At 44.7% G+C, this 20,899-nt stretch overlaps 1 protein-coding gene across 3 annotated transcripts in view; it reads left to right on the plus strand.

Moving 5' to 3' along the window:
• Positions 1–20,899, plus strand: part of ESRRB (estrogen related receptor beta) — a 122,722-nt gene that overhangs the window by 83,303 nt on the left and 18,520 nt on the right. For all 3 annotated transcript variants that reach the window (XM_030451780.1, XM_030451779.1, XM_030451781.1), the window contains exons 2-3: positions 1,556–1,965; positions 9,720–9,836. In XM_030451780.1, coding sequence (XP_030307640.1) covers positions 1,556–1,965; positions 9,720–9,836 — 527 coding nt within the window. The remainder of the gene's footprint in view (positions 1–1,555; positions 1,966–9,719; positions 9,837–20,899) is intronic.

Consider the following 20,899-nt stretch of genomic DNA (forward strand, 5'->3'; position numbering starts at 1 on the left):
ACTCCAGAGTATCCTCATAAAGCTGGATGCACAGACAGCACAGTGGCAGATGAAATACATTGTAGATTGTGGCAAAACATTACACACCAGAAGGCATTAATTTGATTTTTCATGCATCTTAATGGATTCTAAATTAACTGTAGCAACTCAGGAAAAGATCTAAGGATTGCAGTAAGTAACTTGCTGATACTCTCTGTTGAAGATATTATGACAATATAAATTTTAATTTAAAAAACAAAAACAAAAAAAAGCAAAACAGTGTAAGGAGTTATATAATAGATAGTCTGAAAATAACACTGAAAATATGGTAACGTCAGTAGGTAATTGATGGCATGCCTTTGTCTTGACTACTGTCCAGACCTTCAGCTGGTGAAGTGATGGAGCAGTGCCAGTTTCATGCTGTGAGGAGTTGGTTCATTGAACTCTGCTCTGGACTGAACAGAAATAGCCAGACTAGAGGAAGTTCAGAGATGGATGATGAAGCAGATAAGAGTTTGCAAAAACTTCTGCGTGAAGAATAATCTATAGATAATGAAGAGCTGAATGAGGAGAACATGGCAAAAGTACATTTCCTGAGAGGGAGAGTCAGGAGTTGTTCAGGGAGCCTGAAAGTCTACACATACAGTATAGAAAAATAAAAGTGAGATTATTTTTTTTTTTAATATACTACATAGCTAATCCCTGGAACTCATTGCCTTAAGATATCATCATAATCACCAGTGCTCAAAAAACAAAACAAAAAAACCCAACCTGAATATTTATATCAGGAGTAAGACTATCTGTGACTACAACAAATGAGAAGAGCTTGCAGATTTGGTAAAGATGGTGTCCTTTCCACATACTTAAGAGCATGACTGTCTAAGGTGTGAAAAAATAGAAACATCTTCATGCAAAGCTTTATACTAATAAATTAAAGAAAGATTAAGAATTAAGATTAAACTAAAGGAAATTTCTGATCAGATGGCTTTCCTTCAGTTTCTAAGGTTCCCTTTTAGTGATGATAATGAAGCAGGGTGGGGGCAAGGAATCCAACATGAAAATTAATCAGACTTCTGTATTAGAAATGAAAATCCAATCTCAGCAGATCCTTCCTGCAGGGTCTGCTAGTAAACTTAGAGCTTGTGCAGCACATCCTGAACTAACTAAACATCTTTATCACCTGGCCTGCCACACACAGGTTCAGTTCTTTATGCTGTCCCAGGGGTAGAGTGTGCTCTGGCTGGGTTGTGCCTCATGAGCACTGATGCCCCTTCCCAGCCCTGCAGCCTGTGAACAGCTTGAAATTGCAATCTACACGAATAGCCTTGACTTTATAATAGTGTGAATTCTTGTGTGGAGTAGGTGAGCAGTTCTTTGTGAGTTGTACTGATATTCCAGAAGGACAAGTACCTGGGCGGAGCAGGGAAAGAAGGGGGGAGTACTCAGTGGTGGTGGTGGTGTTCAGCTTCCTGAGCCAACTGGAGCTGGACTGTGGTGGGAAAGGAAGGGCTCTCTTGACCAACCTGGAGCTGGGTTTGGCCAGGAGGCCACTGAGTACCTTTGATCTCTCCTGCAGGCTGCTCGGCAGAATGGCCACAGAGGAGCGGCACCTCTCCTCCAGCTGTGGGTCCTTCATCAAGACCGAGCCCTCCAGCCCATCTTCTGGCATCGATGCCATCAGCCACCACAGCCCCAGCGGCTCCTCCGATGCTAGTGGTGGCTACGGCATCACCATGGGAGGCCACCCCAATGGCCTTGACTCACCACCCATGTTCAATGGCACGGGGATCGGTGGTGGGTCCTGCCGTAAGCGTTACGACGACTGTGCCAGCGCCATCATGGAGGACTCGCCCACCAAGTGCGAGTACATGCTCAATGCCATCCCCAAGCGGCTCTGCCTGGTGTGCGGGGACATTGCTTCTGGGTATCACTACGGCGTGGCTTCCTGTGAGGCGTGCAAAGCCTTCTTCAAGAGGACTATTCAAGGTATGGTGGGAAGGGAGGGAAACTGAGATATTCACTCTGTAGCAAAAAAGAGAGGTGGCCCCAGAGACTGCTGAGGCTGTAGTGTTTTCATGTCATATAAAAGAGGGCAAGAAAGGGTGAATGTAATTCACCCTAATCCTCTGTTCTCTCTATGGCTCTCTGTTGCCCCACTGACTCTTCCTCTTTTGCTATGCCATGTGGAAAGCATGGCCATCTCTAAGGCATTGGCCTGTTCCCTGTCAGGATTTTGGTGATTTGTCACCGCTGAATCTCCTGTGATTGAATGTGAACTTTTATTTGGACTTCTGACAGTCAGCACTCACCCTGTCCCTCCTCTAGCACTTGGACCTATTCCCAGTGTTTGTTTTTGGCACACTCGGGTGTTAAAGGAGGGACAGGGTAGTATTCTGAAGGAAGACCTTGGGGGCAATTTATATAGGAAGAGGCTGTAAAATTAACCCCTTGTGGGGGCAATACTGGAACATTTCTGTGGCAGAGAAGAAGAGAGACCTAACCTGGAGAGAAGGAGGAGAAGACCAAGAAACTTTTGATGAGTTTTCAGAGAAAATAAAAAGAAAATTATGCAAGGTAGCAGTTACTAATGCCTGTATTAGTCTGGATGATACATGTCAGCTGACTTAAGCCCAAAAAGGAAGAGTGCTTCCTTCCAACACCCTTTCCCCAGCACAGCCATATTCTCCCTGTTCCCTAATTCATTGCCTGTTGACGTGTAACAGATGGGGGAAAGGAATAAGCAGAGATTTCTCTCACCCTGTCAGCAGCTTGGGCTAGCAACTGAGGTACAAAAATGCTTTTATTCCCAAGAGTGGGAGAGTAGAGTGTGCTGTACCTGGGGGTGAGCAACTTCAGCTATGGAGCTAAAGGGGAGTTGCCAGCAAATAGGGCTGCAAAGTTTGGTTGAGTCAAGAAAATGCACCATTCCCAGGACTCTTCTGCAGTGCATGCAATACCAAGCACACGTTTTCCCCTAGGTATGAGGAGAAAAGGATTTAAGGATCACATAAGAGACAGCAAGTGGCAAAAGCATTTCCAAAAAGAAATCCTACAGTTATATTACGTTCAGTAGATGTGTAAAGCATCTAGCTGAAGTGGGAAAATATCTATCCAGGCTGCCTAACAGCAATATATGGAGCAGAAACCATGCAGATATATATGTTATACAGTTGCATTCCCTGCTAGTTTCAAAAGACTTGACATGATTCTGGTATCTGGGAATGGCATTGACTCAATGATTTGAACAGAGATGGAGCTGTGACCCCAGGATTTCACAGGTGCTCAGGAGATGCAGTAGGTAAATTAATTATCAGGCTTTTGTGGATTTGGATAAGCCATTTCACTTCTCTCTGCTTGATTGTTGAAAGACAAATGACTATTATGAGAGTACTTAATCTCTGGGCCCTAATTTTGGTGACTTTATTAAGTAACAGAGGTGCATACTGCTGTAAAATGGTTCTAAATCTCTCCTGGATTATTAGACTCCTGCAGCCCTGCCTTGAGCTTCATGCTTAGTTCTCCCTTCAGCTACTCCCCTGCTGCAAATGACCCTAGTCTACCTGTTGTTTTTTTCAGCTGCATGAACTCAGGTAAAAACTGCATGTCTTGAGGCAGGAGGATCTTGCAATAGCCTCTTTGCTCCCCCTGCTGCTGCCAGAGCAGTGAGAAGAACGGGCATACAAGCTGCAGACCTTCTAGAGCCTGGAAGCTCTGCAACTCACTTCCCCCCTTAGCCAGGTGAGGCCAGGATGCCCTCGACAGCGCAGGGGCTATTGGTTTTCAAGCAGGAGAAGGTAGTCACAATACCACCATGGACATGGCTGGCTATCTCTGAGGTCACTACTATTGTTCTGTGGGATTTATGCATCAGTAGGATTATCCCAAAGAAAAGCAGAGTTTTTACCAAGTCAGATCTTTCCAAGGAAAATTTTGACGACAGGAGAAAAAAAAGAAGTCTGAACTAACCCAGGATCACTCACCACATCTAACCTGTCCCACGGGTTATGGAGGGGTCACACCTGTGACTTCACTCTTGTTCAGTGGCTCAAGGAAAGGATCAAGGCCTGAGAGCCTGTGTGTCATTTCCCACTTTGCAGCAGCACTGGCAGAGCTTTGAGATGGAGAGGCCAAAAACCTGGGATGAGATGACAGCACATGCCACTAGGTTCCAGGCCTTTTTCTCTGAACATGGTATTTTGAAATATAGGGCTGGGCTTCCACACTTTGAGGCAGAGTCATAAATTCTGAACTGACCTGAAATATTTTTGATCAGCTAGGCTGTCTGACAAAATTTTAATTCTATTTCTTTTTCATTGTATCACCTTCTAGGAACTGTGCTTTGAGTCCCCATTACATTCTAGTGGCAGTCTGCATTCAACTCCATGATGCAAGTGTCCTCCATAAAAACTTGAGCCACTGTGCATGAGCCACTTTTTGAGTATTATGGAAAGTGCAGTCTAGCAAAGATAAGTGAGAATCTGAGTTTTGGTCACGTTGAAATGTGCTGCTATTGGTGCTTAAAGGAGATCTCACTTAAAACCAATAATTTCATATTAGTTAAATGTAAAGGAACTTGTCTCTTACATGAAATATAATGGGTTTTGGATGTTTCTGCATTAAATTTTTTTTAGTTTCTCTTCCATGGAAATTCTAAATAATCCTTTCATCCAAATTTAGGACAAAGGTAAATACTAAATTTCTTACAAGTCACAATTTTAAAATCCAACTCTATTCTATTCTTTTAATGATTTGCTTAGTATGTAGTGCATTATATATCAAACAACTATATTGTAGTTATCTTTTTTTTTCTTTTTACTAGTCATTACAACTGGTAGGTAGTTTTACCTGTTCTGAATGTGAACTAGTAACAGTGCTACTTAACAATATGAGCCCTTTATTATTCAGCATAGTCCTGAGTACAACTATCCTCCCTCAATTTTTAATTTTCAAAAAGCAAAAATTAAGGCTATTTCTAAAATGATCCATTAATTAAAAATAAAAGCTTACAGCTCAACAAAATAAAGTTGAATTAGGATTTTCCTCTCTGATCTTTGCGAATCATCTCTGTGCTTGGAACTCATAAGGTGATACAACAGACTTGTAAGGAGTGATACTGGGGAGAACTGGTAAGTGGAGTGTCAGAGGGAAGAGATGCATTTACCATCATATTCTGAACAGGCAGCTTTATGTATCAGGCCAAGTGCCTGCATCTGTGCATTCCTAGCTTGAGTCTTGGGAGCTTCAAACTCCAAGTGTAGCAACACAATTGCTGTGCTGAAATGCCCTCACGCAAATAAGGAGCTTAGAATGTGGATAATGAAGCTCAGAAGACTTGTGGGGATTTATAACAGGCTTGTAACCAAATCCATAGTCTTTTACGGCTTCGTGGTTGTCATTACAGTGGTTAGAGTGGCTTCTGGGAAGGGGGAGGTAGTTGGGAGGATGTACTTGTTTTGCTGACCAGAAGAGCCTTGCCAGTTATAGAATCAGCAAAGGGTCTGTGAGATGCAGAAAGGAGGTTTTGTGTCCCTGTAGTAGTGGTCATGGTAGCCAGACACTGTCCTATACTTTTGTCCTCAGAAACCTGGCTGCTTCTTCTCAGGTGGGAAGTTCACAGGCAAAAACCAGGATATGTTCTGAGCTTCCAAAAACTTTTGAAGCATAACCAGGGAAGTGCAGTATTCCTGGGATCTAGTGCCTGAGTGCTGCTTACTATTCACAGCTCTAGCACTTGGATTCAGAAAACCATCTCCAGTGCAACTCAACTCTATTAGACTTGTGGGATTTTTTACCTCAGTACATCTCTATAGAGAACTCTGTGCAGAAGTATCTTTCCTGTGGAACTTCAGTAAAGTATTTCTGTATCAAACAAGTCAAACTTGCTGCCAGCAGAGAGATGCTGGGTCCATCTCCTTCATCCTTGTGCAAGCAAGAGTCTGGTGCTCTTTCACGGAGCAGGAGCCAGATGTGCCACCCTGAGGAAACCAATGGTGCTGATGTTTACAGAATCACAGAATTGTTACGGTTGGAAAAGATGTCTTAAGATCACCAAATACAACTGTCAACACACCCCCAATGAACAAATAAAATATATTTCTCAGTATCTGTATCACCATGCCCACTAGAGCATGGCCAGAAGTGCCTCATCTTTACAGTTTTTAAATTCTTCGGGGCATGGTGACTCTACCACCTTCCTGAGCAGTCTGCTCCAATGCCTGACTACTCCCTCAGTGAAGAAAATCTTCCAAATATCTAGTCTAAACCTCCTCTAGTGCAACTTTCAGGCCATTTCCTCTAGTCCTATCATTATTCACTTGAGAGAAGAGGCCAACACCCACCTCCATACAACCTCCTTTCAGGTAGTTGTAGAGAGCAGTAAGGTCTCCTCTCAGCCTTCTCTTCTCCAAACTAAACATTCCCAATTCCCTCAGCCTCTCCTCACAGGGCTTGTTCTTCAGAGCCTTCACCAGCTTGGTTGCCCTTCTCTGAACACACTCCCACAATTTGATGTCTTTCTTGTAGCAAGGGTCCTGGAACCGAACAGAATACTAAAGCTGTGGGACTCTGCAGTTCTCCAACATCAAAAAATTGATCTGTCACTTCAGTGGTCCATGGCTCTTTCTTAGAGCCTCTCATCTAAAGGCTTTAAAGTACAGTTAGACCTTAATGAATCAAGGTTCATGATCTCCCAAGAAGGCAGATTTGATGCTCTTATCATTTAAGAGATGAGCAAACTAGGACACTGAGTGGAAGTGATTTGCCCTCTAAGGCCATATATGAAGGCACAGAACAAATCCAAATTCTGATGTAGTCACGTATCACCTTTTTCTTTTTTTAAGACTTTTTTCAGGTTAATCCTCTGTCGTGGCACCAGTGAGTTCCTAGCAAGTTTTTCAGAGTGAATGTTAATATTATCTAAGTCAAGGAAATCTCTTCTGTTACACAACAGTTCAAAGAAATGCCTTGTCTATTAGACTATCCCATTTCCTGCCTTTTCATCCTGGGCCACAGAATCTGCAGTTTATGACACACAGAGACTTGGCTCAGATTTTATACTTGCATACAGACTTGTCCATGTGCACCCTTCTGTGCACCTCAGCTGCTGCAGTGAAGGGGAAACACTCCCCGAGCCCCTTGTGCTGGCAGCTGAGCTGGTGATGTGACCGCCAGCCACTGGGAGGCTGCTGGAATTTTTATGAGTTAATCTCATCACTTTATCACAGGGCACTTACAGAAATTACAGGGAGCTGTGAGCAGCTCACTGTGCTGGCAGCCAGCCCCAGGACCCATAAAAGAAATTGAGACACACACACACACACACACACACACACACACACAAGTCAGAGAATTTTGTTAAAATTTTAGAAACCATAGTTTTTCTTGGGCAAGTTCTGCTTGGGTAGTGCCGACTGTACCTTCCCTGGTATTGCCCCCAGCTATAGCTCTCAGTCCCTGCAGCACAGAGCAATATTTGGCTACTGACATAAAGCTCCATTAACTTTGGCAGCGTTGTGTTGTGTGAAGAGGGTACAGTGGGCCTCATCTCTAGCATTTGTGTATGTAGAGAGGGCTGTAAGACACATTGCTGCTGCTTTCTTCCTTCAGACAGGGCACAGGGTGTGAAAGTCAATCAGACTTGCTCAACAGAACATCATCCCACCATTGCTGGGTGTATTTTTTCACCTGTGCAAACCAGGTGGATGCTTCACTACATGGTGGTCACTGCTTTCCAGTCCAGGAAAGGGAGCTTGCCTGGTGCCCACCCTCCTCTGCCACTGCTCCTCTTAACAGTCATGATTACAGCACTGGTCCTGGCTCCGATGAAGAAGGTGGGCATTGAAACTAAGTCCAAAGTGGGACTGTAGTTTTTTTTTATCCCAGGTTTGTTCCTGCTCTGTTCCTTCCTGTGTAAGGCACAGCAAGTATTTGATCATGGGGTCAGGGCCTCCATACTCATGGGTGTGCTGGAGCTCTGTGTCTAGAGCAGGAGTTTGTTTATTACCTTGAAATCAAACCTGAATCTCAATTCCAGCTCTCTGAGAACCTTGATAGGTTGATGGTTATTGAAATTCAGGTGCTGCACAATGATGAAATACAGTCTGAATGGAAACACCTTGTGCAGCACACTCTGCTCCTACAGACAAACTGCATTTTGGGGCCAAATGAGCAACAGTGAGGAATGGGATGGCTGGGCTGGAGCTTAAGGGAAAGTTGTAAGTCTTTTGACAAAACAAGAGTCAAGCAGTAGAAGGTTTATAACTAGCAGGCAGGTCACCTTTAGGGTTTGGATGCCTAAAGATTTATGTGCCTGGAGGTTTCACCCAGCATGGGCCAGACATAGTAAGATAAATCAAATGGTGCTTTCTTCCTCTTGAACTTGTGCTCCGTCTTTCCATTCAGATTCCAAATGGGCTTTCCAACTGTTTGAATAGCCCCAAGGTCTAATCACCCCTGGAGACTCGTAGATGTCAGATTGTTGGTCTTTAGATGGAGGAGGAAGGAGTCCTGAAAGAACACAGAAATCCATTGCAGAACAAAAATCAAGTCCTGTCCCAGAGCTACTTAATTGTAAATTCAACTTCTAATCTGATGTTATATAAAGTCCATACTGTATGTTGTCTCAGCTCTTACCTACACTCCACCCTATAGCTCTGAGTGAACTCTTGAATCTGAATTTTCTGCTCTAAACCATCAAACCAACTTTTCTGTTCTTCTAAACAGAAGAGCTTAGAAATCTTTTTTGGAGGTTCCTGATTTATGCAGTAGCTAGACTTCCTTAAATAGATTGTCATTGTCAATGCATCACTGTCAAGCTTGGATTTCAGTCCTGCTCCACAACAAACATTGAATAGCCTTCTTCAGAAACACTACCTCCAAAGTGAATGGCAGGATGGAGGCAGCTGTTTCTCTTTTTTGTCTTCTAGGATTAAGTAATCATTGCATCACACTTTGATCCAGCATAATTCTGTCTTCATATCAGACCCTCATGTCAATGTTTCAATGACATTCTTGGCTTATAATAAAATTCACTGTGACCAGAAACAAACATGGGACACTGCTTTCCCTCTTTTTTTCTTTTGTGACAGTGTTGTGAGGTGATCCTAAATGAAAGGAAATGAGGAAGAAATACTGATGCTCTGTGCAGAGGGGTGAGAGGCAGGTGCATAAGAACTAATAAAGAAAAACTGGAAAGATTTGCATAGAGAGCCTGTGTTCATTTTACTGGACCTCTTACCCATCTTTCTCAATCCAGACTTACTGCTTCCTTACTAGCTGTAGTATGCCAGCTGGCAGGAGGAACCAAAGGAGGAAATGCCAACTTTGAGCTACCTGATCCCCCAAGCAAGGCAAGAAAGGACAGGTGGCAAGACTGACAGCAAGGGGAATGCTGCTAATGTCCGAGCTCCCACTCTCAGCTGTGGACTTTAGGGAACAGGCCAGCTTATAGGTGATGCAGCACAAGGGATGACGAGGTGCCTGCTGGACATATAGTACAGGAAAGCCCAACATTGTAGTCAGTCCCCTGGACAGGTTTCTCCCAATACTTAAAGCAGTATTGCTTTTTTCTGCAGTGTGCTCTAGTAAGCCATCATCAGCCAGCTGTGGTCCCAGAGTGTGTGCAAATGACTGAGAAAACTTAGAGCATATACAGACTGATGGTGGTGGGAATATTTAGACCTATCCCTGGATCAGTGGGGAGAATGTGGTTCATAGGTGACAATCTCTGTCTTTGATTGCAGGGAACATTGAATACAGCTGCCCAGCCACCAATGAATGTGAGATCACGAAACGGAGGCGCAAGTCCTGTCAGGCCTGTCGCTTCATGAAGTGCCTCAAAGTGGGGATGCTAAAAGAAGGTAAGACAGAGTCAGACTGAGAATTGCTCTCTGTCTCCATCTGGGACTCCATGCCTTGCTGGATATCCTAGGTAACTACACACTTGCCCTCTTTGTCTTTCTGAAGTCATCTTTTTACAGGCTTTGTAAGAAGAGCATGTCAGTGCATGGGCATTCACCAAGAGGGCAGTCCAGAGAGGACAGAGTTATATTTAGCACCCTCATGCCAGCATATTACTTCCAGCACTTGCAAATTTGACAAATAACTGGAAACTATCTGTGCCAGACTTTCTTTTTCCCAAAGGAAATCCAGGCTAGGGGGTGTTCCTTTTCTTGCCTTCCAGGTCATTATGCAGTGTTGGGGAGGAGAGGCTCTTGAATGATCATGACTGGATTGGCTGGGATTTTTAAGGGAAGGTTGGAGTTAATGCAGAGCTATGTCACAGTGTGCAACGAAGGTCTGCCCATATTCTTACTGAGGAGACTTTCTGAAGACAGTGAGTAGCACAGGTTTGGCTGGGAGCTGTGGGTTCCTAGCCCTGCATGGGGCTGAGCTCAGCCTATTGATCTGTTCTGTGCTCTCTGAGCAGTGTTCAGCTTCTCTCTTGTACTGCTTTTCCACCCTCCACCGCCCTCCCCAGTCCTTGTCCATTCAAGGTGAACCACAGGGAATTCAGCAGCAATTAAACACATTCTTATAGATTGACTTTAAAGCTTTGCTTCCCTTGGGTCCCTCTGGGAGAGGCATCAAGGGGAGGAGGGGAAAGGAAAGAGAAACATTGCATGTAACTCTCTGCATTGCTGTACCTGGCAGAGCATGGTCTCCTCAGTTTAACTGCGAGGAACAGCAGTGGGCTGCAGTCTGCTCAAGTCCTGTATGCTGGAACCAAGAAGCCAGCACACAGCTTGCTTGCAGGTCCTATTGTCATAGCAGCTGATGATGAATTGTACAATGTCACTTGAGTGTGCATTGCTTTGCACTAAGGCTTTTTCATTTCTTGAGAGACAAGTTGGTGGCAGCCAGTGTTGTTAAGAATGTAGATTAGATGTTAAACCCTGTTCTTTGATGGATGTGTAGCTTCTCTGGTTAAATATCTTCCTGCTAGAGCACACCAGTTACCAAGGGGAGGTGATGCAGCCTTGTGTAGTCTGGCCCTCCCTGACCTAGGTGTAGAGAGCGTAGACTTGGAGGATCTTGATCCATTGCTGGGAGGAAGGCACCTATTTTTGCAGTCGTAGAGGGACCTCTGGAAACCTGCTTCTCTACATGTTAGTTCAGGGAGGGGATATATCCCCATACTCCCACACCAGTCCACACTGATGACACTAGCTTTAGTGGGAGCACAGATTGGTAACGCACAGTAGCCTGCTCATATGAATCTCATAAAACAACCTTAAAAGCCTGATGTGGCTCTCCAGTCACTGGAAAGCAGCAGCATGGGTCTGGGCTTGATGTCTGCCTCTGCTGCCCAGTATCCAAGCAGTTGAGCCTCTGGGAGCGGGCAGCTGGGGGACCAGAGTCACAGGATCAATTTTGCGAGTTCAGCACAGTCCAGAGCAGGGTTCTGTGGAGGGTTTTGTGACTCAGCCTCCAAACTGTGTGGAAACGGTTAACTCTTTCCAAACCAGAGTTGGACTAGAAAGAAATGTAGGTTCACTCACACCGTGCTGTGCCTGAACTCTTGAGACCCATGGGATACAACTCCTGGCAAACCAAAATTTGACTCTAAGGCTGCTTTTGTGCTGAAGTGTATTTAGTTATTCATACTCAGATTGATTTGGCATCATTAAAGCCACTGGGGAAGGGTGGTTTGCTATTGATCTTTGTGTATCTGTCGTCCTGCCCATAATATTTAGAGCTGTGGAATATACAATATAAAGATTTATTGATAGTAGGGGGATGCAAGATCGCATGACAGTATAAAAAGGAGCAGAGAGGAACCACACTAGCAACCTGGAAATAGGACTTCTGTGCCCTAACACAGGATGGTAAAGTGACATTAGGCAGGCATCCTTTTTTCTCTTTCTTCTGCTTTTTTCCTGAGCTGAAAAATAAAAGTCATACCGCTTTGCTTTGCAAAAAGATTGTGAGGAGCAATTAGTTAGCTTTATGTGAAGCCTGGTGGAAGCACGAAGTATTAATATGCATAATTCAATCGATACACATTTTTAAAAGCAAAACTCAAAAAGGGTGAAAAAATTGTTTTAGTCTTTGGCCTCAATGAAGCCAGATTTTTCTGGAAAGAACAAATCCATAATTGTTTGACTTGCTCAAAAATGCAGAATTGACAGGGGATTTTGGATTAGAAGAGGTTCATTGGTATTTTCTAGCTCAGATCTGTCATCCTGTCAGCCCATCCATACCTTTCTTCTGCTACAGCAGGAGTGTTCCCAGCTGTACATTTCTAGTAGTTTAAATGTTTTTAAAAATCCCCAGTGTCTTTGTTTCCCCAGAAAGACTATTCTACAGTGTCCAAACACTCAATAGGGCAAAATGTGTCTTGATACTTTAGCTATGATTTTCTTTTTTCCTTTCAGTAGTTTCCTTTCCTGCTTTGCCTTGATGTACCTCTTGTCTTCCTTAGGCTCATCCATGGCAGAAGGTTGCTAAGCCAGGCTAATCACCTGCTCAGTTACCAGGAGCTTGGGGAAGAACAGCCTTATGGTTAAAGGCAAGATCTAGAAACAAGTTCTTCCCTTGGCAAGTTTCTTGTTGATATCCTTGCCACTGGGCTGGTGACCTGGTAGGGACATTTCTGGGTAGAGGAAATATCCTTCCTCTGAAGAAGGATATGAGATTATGATATTCCATTAGAACATAATTAAAAGCATCATGATTTTTTCTCATTAAGGGAGGAAATATATTCCTGATTCTTGTTGTCATAACTAATGTATATATCACCTTTTGACCACTGGTCTTGCAGCGTTAGCCTGCTCTTCAGGCAGAAGGCCCCACTATTCAAAGATGGCAAAAACAGGTGAGCATGACTTCAAGCTTCTGCTGCACACTTGAAATGTTCAGCTTGATGCCACAGGAGACACTAAGGCCCTCCCTTTGAAGAGTGCAGATGAGGGTCACCAGGCATCTCTTCTCTCTACATGGGCTGCATCTGGGCAAACAACTGTGAATGCAGCCCTTTAAGATATAAGGAGACTGCGCCTAACACAGAAGTGCGGGTTATTCAGGCAATGGTGAGTGAATGAGGATCAGGGCAGGAAGACAGCCAATGGAGAAATCAATAGGTGTCTCAGATATCCAGGCCACTTTCTTTAAAAGAGCTCCAATCAATGCATTGCAACAAGGGAACTGCATGAACACCAGAGCTTTGCTGTCTCAGGTTCTCCTGGTGTGACGCTTCAGGGCAGGCGAGACTTGCTGGGAAAAGTGGCAGGCAGAAAACTGCCTACGGAGCCCAAGTGGCACAGATGTTGGCCTGTCTGGCTGCCTGTCTCTCACTTTCCCCTTCCATCTGGAGTGTGCCCCAGGAGAGCATTAATTAGCCCCTCACTAGTGGGCTCAGATAGGCAGCTGCTGAATCTGGAGTCCGGGATTCCAGCAGACTCCAGTCCCAGTGCTCCTGTGAAGAGGCACCATCCCCAGAAAATGTGCATGTTGCTGCTCTTGGCCTTGCTGAAACACCAGCCTGTAAGCAGCAGGAGATGGAATAATGTCTTCACAACTTCATCCAGTAGAATCACAGCCCCCTGCTCTGTAAAAATCAGTGAAGCCTGAGCAGCCTCTGGTACTGCTGTCTCCAAATGGAGAAAACAGTATCTGTGTACTTGCCTGGTCATGGAGGATAGAGAGTGAAGGAAAACATTCCTTACAGCTTACAGAAAGGCATTGTTCAGAGCTGGGCATCCCTGTCTTGGCCCACCCCATCACCTCTCTTTGCTCCCAGCAAGGAGGTTTGTGCCCACAATACCAAAGTGTAGTTCTTGAGCTCTGGCATCTACAAAGTAGATCTAGATCCCTCTGGGTCTCTTGAATGATGAAGAAAGAAATTTCAGTGGTTTGGCAGATCTTTTTTAAAACCTCCATAAATCTTGTCAGTTTCAGGGAGAATATTCCTTTGCCACTCACAATGTAGCCACCCATGGCCTTTCTGTTCTGCAACAATTTTCTTGGTCTTCAAGAGGTAGATGTAATTTCTGTTGAAACATGGCTTGTATAAGTGGGCTCAGAGGTCTGGTTTTGGACATCGTCTGGTTAAATACAACCTCACACCTCTGGTGCCTCCCTGAAGTCACAGTCCTGTGTATCACTTTGCAGAAGAGCACCATGATGAGGACAGTGATGTCAGTCCTTCTTTATGTGTCAGTCAGTGTTGTGGGTTGACTCTGGCTGGCCACCAGGTGCCTGCCACTCCCCCTACTCAGAAAGGCAGGAGAGAAAATATTATGAAAAAAGCACAAGTCAATATAATCACAGGGAGATTGCTCAGCAGTTACTGTCATGGGCAATACTTGACTTGGGGAAAATTAATTTATTTATTGCCACTTAATCAGAGAGTAGGATATTGAGAAATAAAAAGAAAACGAAACCACTTTCCTCCCACTTCAGCTTCTTCGCAGACTCAATTCACTCATGACATCTACCCCCTCTCCTGCCTTCCCCCAGAGCAGCACAGGTAGATAGGCACTGGGATTTGTGGTCAGTTATTAACACTTCACTTCTGCTGCTCCTTCATCCTCAGGCTGTTCGCATGCTCTAGAATGGGATGCCTCCCACACAGTCAGTCCTTCAAGAACGACTCCTTTTGCTCATGGAGAGTGCAATGGGATGTCAAGGCCTCTCATTACAGAACTCATCTTTGGGTGGAAATGGCAGAAAGGCAAACTGAGGAGAGGCAGTACTGGACATACCAAACCATACACCATACCAAACAGCGAAGTAGCTGTTGTCTGGGCATTCAGGCCTTTACAGTTGTGGAAGCCCAGCAGAACTTTTTCTTCAATTATTTTTTTCTTCTGTTCATTTTCTTGGAGACATCACTGTTCAGCTTCCAAGAAAGAGGGCAAAGACTGAGAAGGCCCTGGGGATGTGTCCTATGTTAGATCAGGTATACCTTATTTCAGAAAGTAGAAGGTATTTCTGTAGTCCCCCAAATCTACATACATTTCTTGTGATAAAATCAGGAGTGGGAATTCCCAGGATAGGAAAGCTGCCCTGAATGAGGTGCTTCACCCTACACTGAATGTGTGCAAGTTGTCTTCTGGCCTAGCCTCCTGGCTCGGAGCTATTTCTTGTATGGTGAACATCTACAAATGCAAGAAAGGAAGGCAGAGGAAGATAGTCTTGAGCTAGACACAGAAAAAGGAGGCTGTTCAGCTGCAAGAGAGAGGTTAGGCAATTATCCAGGAAAGGCATACGTTTTATTTTATCTATATGACTCTCTTTCTTCCTAGACATATTTGCTCTGGTGTTGTAATCCCAAGTACAAACATTCTTTTCCCAGGCTTTGCTCCTTTGTTTCTAATGAATTTCCATAAGAAAGGCTAGAGAACATGTAAAAATTCAACAGTGCACCCAAGATCTTTGTTACAAATCCCTCATGCTTTTGGACTCCCAACTGTTTAATCTAATTTCTGTTGTAGTAATTGCTGGAATAGCCAGGTAGTGAAATATGAATGAGAAGTGAACAGAAGAGAGCCACAAAGTTCATTCTTCTCATCTTCCTCCTAATTATTCCCCTTTCCCTTTTGTCCTCCATGTATTTGGGAAAATCCTGTCTCCCTGGAACCTGCAAAAACCTGATAACCTTTGTGCTTCTTAAGTGCCTTCATCTGAGTGGGTGCTGGAGGGGTGGGTCCCCACTTCAGGGATGGTGAGCCTGCAATCTCCAGATTTCAGAATTGTTTTTGTTTGTTTTATCAGTTTTATCAGTGTTTTATCAGTTTGTTTTATCTCCTGTTCAAGACTCTGGCTAATAAGGGAACCCTGTAGCCAGCTTCCCTACTTCTAGAGGGAAGTTCTATAACTTCTATAGTTAGTCCTAACTCTGCTGTTTCCCTTACCAGCTAGTGGCTGCTATTGTAAATGTTTCCCAAGAAAATAAACCACCCTGGGCCAGCCTGGGTCTGTGATGTTATAAATTGGATGCAGTCATTTCGTATCTAAACAAGGGATTCCAAGAACTGGCAATCTTGAACTACTTGTACTTAGTAACTTTGCCTTCATCCTTCATTAAAATCCAGATAACTGACTTAACATCAGAACTTGTTTTCAGCAACATAACCAAATGGATTGTGTTTCATTTCTGCCTTCAAGTGAAAGAATCTCAATGGAGCATCACTTCCAGCAGCCTCTTCCTCCTGCCCCCATCCCTGCTTCAAGACCATGTGTCCTCAAACAGATATTTGATTTCAGTGAAAGCTCAGCTGACATCCCCGCAATATGCTCAGGTTCTTGCTTTGTGCTTCCTGGGAAGGATGAGGGCTCCTGCGGGGATTCTGGGTAATTGGGTTAGTGGCCAGCTCATGTCAGGAAATTAAAAGGCAGACCTGATCAGGTTGCTGCTGCATGCTATTTAATGGCTTTGTATTTATAGAGTATTCTGCCTCCAGCCGAAGCCAGAAATATCACTATGGGAGGCATCCAAATGAAAAAAAGAGAATGAAAAATTATTTTTCTCTTTCTAAAATTCTCCTGTGTTTAAAAAACAGACAGGCAACCCCCTGTCCTTTGAAACAGGATCTCCAGGTGCAGTGAGTGGCATTTTGATATCTATATCATCCACATCCAAGTATTTTGCAAGGTGTGAATCGAGCATTTCTGTTGTGGCTGGAGCTGGGCTGGGTGATGCTGTGACACCAAGCATGTGCTGCCTTTCATAGGGCAATGGTAATTCCACAAACTGAAGGCTGTCTGCAAAGTGCACATTGGGCTGACAGCAGCTACTGCCTCTTTCCTGGCTGTAAGACTGGTGCATCCAGAGCCCTCCTCATACCTTGTGCCATATCCAGTAGATTATGAATCCCTTTAGTATGATTCCTCCCATGTATTTTGAAATGTTAATCTGCCTACTTTCTTGACAAGCCTAACTAAATCTCCATTCTACAAAATACGAAGTCCAGACTCCATCAATTTTCATCTGTAGGGACATCCCCTGTACACTTTGTGATAAACACCTTGTGCATACTGTCACCAGAAATTGTGCTTATTGTTTTCTAACAGATACAGAAAATAGGAAGCTGATAAAAGTGGAAACCATCCAGAGTTGTTTAGACTCCAACTGTTGTACTATAAGCTTCTAGGCAGTTCTGACAACACCGTAGGTGAGCGAGAGTAGGGTGGGACTGAATGCATTTCCGACTGCTCTATGGTAATTTTAGGCATGTGCATCAACATTTTCACAGCCTCTAGTGATCTACATTCACCTGTGACTCATCTCTGTCAAGAGTCTTCAATCCCTTCCCCTGACTCACCTTCAAAAACTGTGCCAGCCCTTGAGCTGCAGGGTATCCTGAGAGGGTCTTTACTAAGAATTGCCTGGCACAGCTGTTCTAATTTAAGAATTAAATAATAAGTGTACACTAGTTCTTATTGTTGGAAAAGCTGCTACTGAAGTAAGGGCTTTAGGTGACACTTCAAGGCTGCAAGGCCCAAGCAGAATTGTTTTAAGAGGGTGTCCAAAGCAGCAGCACACTGTGTTGGTGTGTCTAACTCCCTCACCCATGGACACTTCTATCACAAGCATGCACCTCTCTCTGCAATGGTGGGGGCCTCTCCATTGTGCCACATATCTAAAACTTTGGTTCTTGCTCCATGTTTGTGCTCCTGCACTTGTTTCAAAAAGCTATTATGCTCTACCTAAATAGACAGAAAATTGGGCTGGAGAAAGCATTGGTTTGACCCTGCAGGGTTTCCCTTGGTAGTCAATAGACAGAAATATCTGTCATCACTCCTCAGGTAAGTGTCTGGCCAGGTGAGATGGATGTGGAGTTGCCTGCTTCTCTCTGTTTTCTGTCAGGGCAGCCCAGATGCACAGGAGGGAGCTATGAAAATCTAAAGTAGGTGATTTAAATTACACCAGGGCTGCAGGTTCCTCTAGTCAAAAAACATCCCTCTGGGGATTTAGCTCTAAGCACTACCTCTTGGAAAGTCGGTAGGGTGTGGCCTTTATCATGTTTTAGGTCCTTTTGTGAAAGGCACCCCTCATATTTTCCTGGCAGCCACATGCCTGCTTCTGTTCCTTATACACAGTGCCCTGCTGCCTGCTGCTGTGAAGGCATTGCTGCCAGGGGTGACATAGCAAACCTGGGTAACTTCTGCTGTCCTGCCTTCAGACTGTTTAGACGGTTGGGAAGGGAAGCCATCAAAGGACATTTGTGTGGACCATGAACACAGGGTGAGAGCATAGGTGTGGAGGTTATTACAGAGAGTTGAAAAAGATACTGAGGTTTTCTTTATTCCCATCTGCCATTAAAGCCCTCTTAATTCATGATTTTCTAGGGTGATTGGGGGTCCAGGTGAGATGGGCTCAACACAGGAAAGAATCCATACATTTGAGAGGCAACAATGAGTAATGCTGCAGAGACAACTCTGCAGAGCTGGCAGCCATGCAGCTGGCATTGACAGAGGAGAACTGGTTTGCAACCTATGTGGGTTATGCCAGATCCTGTGTACTTTGGACCAGCCACCTGGGACATGCTCTGTGTGTGTCCCTGTGTGTGAGGAGCAAGGATCCAAGGCATGTGACAACCTCTGGTACAAGGTATCATAAGGCATCACAGGGTTAATTTGTCCCTCTGGCTCCAGGGACTCCAGACAGCAAATAAGGTTTCCTACCTGACTAACATATCCCTGCAAAAGTGGAGGTGGAACAGACTGCAACATCCTGCTTGAACTGGTCTAATCAATCTGTAGGCCCTTGTAACCTTCCCGCTGTGTCACTCCCAGGCTCACTGCCCTGCACCATGCCAGTCACTAGGTTTTTCTGGCCATGCTGACTGGTGACTCACAAATCCCTTTTCTATGTTTCCAGTGAGTTGGGTGATTATACCAGCCATCTACCAGGAGATTCACTATGGGTGGCCTCTTTTTACTGCAGTATAAAAGTCTAATATTTTAAAGGAGTCCTTTCCCCTTCCTGTATCAGAATTCCAGGTTAACAAGAGAGCCTAACCAGTTTGCAGCCTCTCCAGTCTTTTTAGACAGAGATTATTTTTCCTGTAGTCTATTGCTTTCCTCATCTTGGCAAGCCAACTTTTAAGGTTATCGCTGTTCTCTATTTCCTTGGTAGGTCTCCTGGCTCAGTTATCCCATCACCATATCCTGTTGTCTTCCTGAAGTTCAGAGCAAAAAAGGAGAGGGAAATTCTGTAAGAAACACCATGGGCACAGCTTTTCTCCCTTCCTTTCTTCTCTGCTCTTAGCCTACATCTTCCAGCTCCCTTAGGCAGTGCCACTCTTTATACTGCCAGAGTATCTGTTAGCTGCAGAGCACATTGCAGCTCAGACCCGGGGAGACCAAGCAGGCTGCACTGATCTGGAAACTGCTGCTCAAGGATTAGGGACTTTGCTAGCAAAAGCTCAGCAAAAGTATTCCTGCAAGCCTCACTCCCTGGCTAGCACTTGCCCTGTGTTCCCTTAGACTGTATCCTTCTTGGTCTAAACACATATTGTACCATGCAAATCCTGTAGCTTGGATCCTCCATTAGCTCTTCTGGCAAGATAGATCTTTCTGTTCCTATCAATTCATGGGCATGTGACAGGACTTGATGGAAAGTGAGGTGAGGCTGGTAATTTGACACGACAGCTGATATTGGCCCTAGACTGCATTTCCCACTGGCCAGGACTTAGCTTCACAGAGCTTTTAAGAGTATTTTTAGTTCCATAAAATAAAAGAGAAACTAAACCTGACTCTCTGTGCTGTCACCTCTGCATACTCTGCTATTTTTACTTCCGACACTCGGCCTAGGTCCAGCTTTTAAAAAAAGCTGGAATTATTTTACTTCCATTAAGAAAAGAACCCCAAAGCCTGATGTTATCAAGTCAGCAAGGGGACATCTGATCCTGAAGTTGTCGGGCAGACATCTCTCTCTGAGGGGCGTGACAGAGAACTGCAGGGAGCTTGAACCGATCAGCAGATCAGCTCCTCTTGCAGCAGCTTGGTGCTGGCACAGACCCCTCTGCAAGAGTGCTTGGAACACGAGTGGCACCCACAGGATGCTTAGAAAACTGACATCCCTACCTCAGGCAGCATGCTGAGCCTGCAGAGGTCTTGTCCCTGCCTTCCTCTCTGCTAGGTCAGAGAACAATCAAGCAGGCTAGGGAGCTGAGACCGTGTGGCCAGTGAGCTGGAACTCAGCCCCTATGGTGGACTCCAGGGTCAACTCCAACCCTAGGCCTGATGGGATGACAGAACACTTACACAGTGTCCTCAAAACATCACAAGATTCAATGACTAGCAGCACTTCATTGCAACACAGAGGAGAGGAGGGTTGTTTTGAGCACAGATAGCCTTCATTTGTGAAGATGCAGCTGCCAGAAAGGTAGGTTATCAGGGGGTGGTACTTCCCAAACTTTTTCCATACTGTTGCATCTCACATGGTTCATGTAAGCCCTCACTTTTTGCTGATCCTGTCAAGAAGGGCTGTCCATGAGTGCCTAAGGTGGTGATGGTTTTGTAGGATCAGTGCCTTGTCTCCTGGAAACCAGCCAGTGTGAGAAATGGGTTTGTGAAAGACCTGGCAGGCAACAGCTTTCTTTTGCTGCTGTCTTGTCAGGTTGTAGCACCAAGTCCTGTGTAAGAGTCTTCAGCATGGCCCAGCTGCATCTTGTAAGTGGCTACTGCACCTTGCAGTTAAATCTCAGGTGCCTGCACATTTGGTGTGAAATCCACCCTTGGGATTACCGTGTATGTACCACTCAGCCTTGCTCTGGCCCATGCTCTCTCATCTCCCTTCTCCTTATGTTCTGTCATTTCCATTCACACCTCAGTTTACATCCTGCCCCATTTCTTCACTGCTGAGTGCTTTCCTTCATGATGCTTCTCTGAGCTCACCTACTGTACCTCCCCACTCTGTTTTAGTGCCCTTTAGTGTCCGTCTCAGATCTGTGTTGTAACCAGCCTGCCTATC

This window comes from Calypte anna, chromosome 5A (genome assembly GCF_003957555.1).
Source record: "Calypte anna isolate BGI_N300 chromosome 5A, bCalAnn1_v1.p, whole genome shotgun sequence".
Classification (NCBI taxonomy): Eukaryota; Metazoa; Chordata; class Aves; order Apodiformes; family Trochilidae; genus Calypte; species Calypte anna.